The sequence below is a fragment of the Temnothorax curvispinosus genome, unplaced genomic scaffold (genome assembly GCF_003070985.1).
Source record: "Temnothorax curvispinosus isolate PA1 unplaced genomic scaffold, ASM307098v1 QBEX01000323.1, whole genome shotgun sequence".
NCBI lineage: Eukaryota > Metazoa > Arthropoda > Insecta > Hymenoptera > Formicidae > Temnothorax > Temnothorax curvispinosus.
Window position 1 is genome coordinate 1 of NW_020210103.1, and position 5246 is coordinate 5246.

Here is a 5246-nt window from a genome sequence, read left to right on the forward strand (position 1 = left end):
TTTACGTAGTATTCGCGATGAAAGAGCAAATAAGTAAATAAAATATCAAATTGGAGCTTCTAAAATCGACCTGAATTTTTTAGAAACTCCACACCCTGCGTACAAATGTTGCGCGTTTCATTCAAGCGTAACTGTCTCGAGTTTTTGCAATAAAAAAAAAAGTAAACAGAGAAGTGAATTTTTCAAATTGGAGCTATGATCGTATTTTTAAGCGAATTAATTGTCCGCGTTACCTTTTAATATTCCCTTGTCTTATCCATCTCTTCGCGCCGACGAATTTCATTTCGTTCTGCAATTCGCGTAGGAGCGACGCGATGTGCGAATAATTTTCACAAAGTTTCACAACGACACTCGCACAACACACCGGAAGCGTCAGTATATTGCACAGCTGGTTTAGTAATTGCATAAAGGAGAAACCTCGGTTTTGATTAAGATTTCATTAAGAAAATTTGCCATCTGATATGGATCCCATCGCGCAAAAGAACTAATTAAAAAGAAAAAGGAAAATATTTTCTAGCCTCAAGTAAAATTACGTTATTGAGGCTATAACATGTGTTCCTTAAGTATGCACATTTATTTCGCGATTGATACAACAAAAAGCTAACGCCCCTCGCTAAGAAAAACTTAATTATATAATTCGCGTTACATGATTTTCCATGTTACAAACGAAATAATCGCGCGCGAGTTTATCCTTTTGATTTGTAATATTAAAAATATCTAGTCCGATTTAAATACTCGGGATTTTGAAGTATAAAAATCTAAGATTAATTTAAAACAAAATAAAATAACGAAGAATCCCGCAGATCCCGCACGATTCTTTAATCTTTCTTTCGCGTTGATAAAGCGTTGGTACTTTTATCCAAGATTTTAATAATTTAATAGAAAATAAGTAACTTTTAATTCAATTTGAAACGAAATAAGATAACGAAGAATCACTATAATCTTTCAATCTTTCTTTTATTAACAAAACTTAATGCTTTTATCCAAGATTTTAATAATTTAATGAAAAAGAAGTAAGTTTCAATTAAATTTAAAGCGAAATAAAATAACGAAGAATCATGCGTGACTCTTCAATCTTTCATTTGTTAAAAATTTGATGCTTTTATCCAAAATTTTAATAACTTAATGAAAAATAAGTAGATTTTAATTACTCACTATCTCGAGGCATCCACCTAATCTAACGATAGATCATAGACAGCTTCAACCAGTCGCGTGCAGCGCACCTACGCATTTCAGGTATCGACGTCACCTGTTTTTAATCGTTGTTTTCCGCAGCTCACGTATCGTCTGTAAGCAAAAAAAGATTTACCTCATTTAAAAGACTTTCGAGAGTGGCGGGTAAAAAACTTCCTCGGTAGTTTGCGAGTTCGCGGTTATCCAATCGCGCTCTTAAGCATTCGTTTCCTTATTCGGTTCCTTATTGCGTCCCATTGTCCTCGTCGTAATGTGCTCTCTCGCCTACCTATCTGCGGGCTAACATACAACAGGCCTAGATGCTTCCTAGGTTCATAAAAGAATTTCTCCGGCCCTTCCTCCTGCGACCGTATTACGCAAAATCGATACGCAAAAAGTCCTGAGTGAATATCGTGACGCACCTCTTTTGTAAACGTCATCGTGCACTCGCTATTTTAAACGTTATTACGTCAAGGAATATGCAATACTTTTATACATTGATTACACGGCTATTTTACACGTTAACATCGATTTATGACGTAGACAACGTAAGGCGACGTAATAAGCGTTCCAAGTTTATATCCCATTCAAGAGAGAGATTTTTAATGAAACTCTACAAGATATTCCGTGTAATATAATGGTGCTTTTAATAAAACTCGATAATGCGGATTTTTTGTTATACAATTCGGTATATAAAAGAAGAATCGTCGCTATAGATACTTATAAAGAAAACAGCACAATTTCAACTCCAATTTATAAAAGAATGCAATAGACTTTCAATATAATAGCGATAAGTGAGATTTCTTATTGTATAAATTCTTTTAGTATGAAATAATTATTCTCTATTCTTGAGAATCGCCATTGTACGGCTCACCTTGTTGTGTTACGCAACCGGCGAAGTTGCTTAGTAATATTTCAATGTGACAAATGATAAATAACATCAGAACTATCGAAAAGAAAGGCACCGACCTTTTTGGTGTCGTCCAACGTTGTGGGAACATAGTGGGCATTGATCGCTTGCGCCATAGTACAGTAGTCACGATACAGAACATATTGATCCTTCAACCAACGTCTAATCGCCAAAACTCTCTCCCGAAACTGATCGTCCGGCTTCAATTCCAAGTTGTTTACGTCTGAAAGAAAAAGAATATTCCTTACTTTCGAGACACGCGAATAAGCCGAGAGTATATACGTGCAGGATATATTTGAGAATATATTTCAAATGCATTTGTGCATAATGCCTCTATTTAAATGCGAAATGAATTTAATGCATTCGTCATACGACTCTACGCCGCTATCGGTCTACAGTCCTCATTGTTCCGATACAATGCGGATTCCTTCTATTCAATGCTAGAGTCGCAATTGTCGGCGCATTCGCCGCGGCACGACTCACCACCTCGGGCACGTTCATTAAGATGACATAAAATGAATCGAAATGGAAAAACGCACGAATGGAAAAATGTACGAATGGAATCTTTAATTAAACAGAGGAATTTTTAATTCAAGATAAACACATAGGCAATATAATAATTGTCGACCTACTTATCGCCGAGAAAGAAAATAAAGGAATCTTTTTATCGAAACTATTATAGAAACCAAATAGTAATAATCGACATTATAGTTATCCATAAATAATTATACAAGTTATTATTTATAAATATAGATTTGTGAAAGATGTCTTTGTTCAAACTTATAAAATTACCAGGCTGCGTAAATTCCGCGATTTTCGGGAATTCCAGAGGTCTGAAATAGCTGCGAGTGGAGCCCGACTCTAGTCTTAAGTCTTTCAGTCCGTGTAGATATTTTTGGAGATCTTCCCGTTCTTGCTGCAGTCGCAGTTCGACAATCCGCTTCTGAAGTCCGCGCGTTTGTTTTCCGTCAAGCCTCGAAGCTTTGTCTTCCTTACTACCTCCCGTGTTGTCGCGAGCTCCGGCTGACTTTGAATTCATTATTCTCGCTCTTTTCTTCTTCCCTTTGGTGTTGTGTTCGCGACAATTGTGATTAGACTGAAAACGTTATTAGAGATGACGAAGTAGCGGCTTTTCTTGCCAAAATACGCATTATGTAATCATTGCATAATGATTTCTCGACAAAAATATATATTTAAACACCTGGGCTTTCAATGAGTTATTTATGTATTGCCAAACTAGCATTCAATCGCGAAATGAAAACTTAGAATAATAACTACAAAAAATTTCCATTTAAAAAATCTATTATTTAGAAAAATTTGATAGAAAAAAATAGAAGCTACACTGCGATATTACATAAATCAATACAGATTGTGCAACGCCAATACTTGCCTCTTTATTTTTCTCCGAAGAGCGGCAATTTTCGTTTTCTTCTTTCGCCGTCACTTTTCTCGTTTTCAACGGATTCCGGGTTTCAGACACGGTTTTGCAGACGGAGGGGCTTTCCGATGCTTTTAACGCGACTTTCGCGCTCGCGATAAAATCATGTCTCTTGGCCAACGCGTCTCTGTGCGATTTTCGCAGCACATATTCGACGTTCTGTGAAATCCGTTGATCCAAGCTCTCCTCGAAAACATGTTCTCTCCCCTTCACGTTCGCCTCTAACGACGAATTAGATTTTGCCGACTTGATCGAGTCCTCGTCGCTCGCCACCGGCAATCCGGTGACATCTATCATCGCGCGTTCCCTCGCTCTGTTCGATGCCTTCCCGCGCTCTTTCCGGCCGCTTTCTTGCCGGACAGTAGTCATCCTCGGAGAGTTTTTCCTCTCATCTGTCTTCGTCACGTCGCCGGTCGACGACTCCGAGAAATCCGATGTGTTCTTATTGGAACTTCCGACTGAAAGATTCGTCAGACCGATTGCATTATCATCTTAAAATCATCGTCAGGACGATAGAATTTCTTGATTAACAAGAATCTTAAGGCAAAAAAGTATTTTAATAAATATTTAACATTATCTACTGTAAAAGAACAATTATACCGCGGCGATTGGATGATGTATTGTTCTGCAATTTAATTACGGTTCACAAATAATGTATAAATATTTTATTAACCTGATAAATTAGTTATTACATACGCGTAGTAATGAAGTAAATCATAAATTATAAAACTTTACTAATTGCCAATATTCTCACTTAATGTTGTCTCAGAATTGAAAATCTTTGTGTCAGTTACAATTGAATATCTATTTACTTGTTCCATTTGAATTAATTTTTTCACAAAATTCTATTTTGAAATAAACCTAATATCTTGACACTACGTTGGAGTAACTCCAATTCTGACGCTGCCATCGATTATTTATAACGTTTTATTTATTTTACCACTTGAAATGTTCTCGTCTCGAAACGACGCCTCTCGACGCTGATAACGTTTCCTCTGGTTCTCCGAACTCGAACCAGCGGATTGTGGCAATTTTATCGAGCGCGCGGTAACGTTATCTGGATTTGCGACGATGCTCTCGAAGCCGTTGACGTAGTTCGACGATCCCGGATCGACCTTGGTTGAACTTGGTTTCGGCATCGGATTGAGTGTGATGACTAGCCCGTCCCTACGGCCGAATAAAACATTCCGCAAAATTATTTTCACGTTGATAAAGGTTTGGTCGTTTCAAAAATATCGACGGTCATACTTGTGATAATAAATCACTGATAACTATCACGGCATATGCCATGAGCTGTTCAAACTTTTTCCGCTGTTAAATTAAAGCACTCTACAAACTTATGTATAACAATATGTTTCGAGAATCAATCATATTTGCAGACTTAATTAATTATATTTAATTAATTATATTTTAATTTCTATAGAAATAAAATTAAGTTGTTAAAATTGGCAATAGACATTAATTGTTCTTATTCATTGTCTTTGTTATTATTATTGAAATAATAAAGTTCGTTAATGTATATATAATCATAATAAAAATTAATATATTTACGGAAGATATTTATTGAGAAAGTAATTGGTAAATAATAATATGTTAAACTACCTGTGCTCCTTATTATTGTCTTGATAAGACCTGTCGACCTGTTCTACAATGTCGATTTTCTTCTCGCTAGATCCCACTGCATCGACCACTTCTTTCTTTCTATTAATCATTTTCTCGCGCTGT

At 36.3% G+C, this 5246-nt stretch overlaps 1 protein-coding gene across 1 annotated transcript; it reads right to left on the reverse strand.

Annotated features, from left to right (window-relative positions):
* Positions 1 to 1085: 1085 nt before the first annotated feature.
* Positions 1086 to 5237, reverse strand: LOC112453653. Its single transcript, XM_025014530.1, has 6 exons — positions 5124 to 5237; positions 4462 to 4688; positions 3474 to 3979; positions 2876 to 3179; positions 2143 to 2306; positions 1086 to 1287 (listed from the first exon to the last, which is right to left on the reverse strand). Exons 1-6 carry the CDS (start codon positions 5231 to 5233, stop codon positions 1246 to 1248), a joined length of 1353 nt encoding a protein of 450 aa, XP_024870298.1. The 5' UTR covers positions 5234 to 5237; the 3' UTR covers positions 1086 to 1245.
* Between the last annotated feature and the right edge of the window lie 9 nt (positions 5238 to 5246).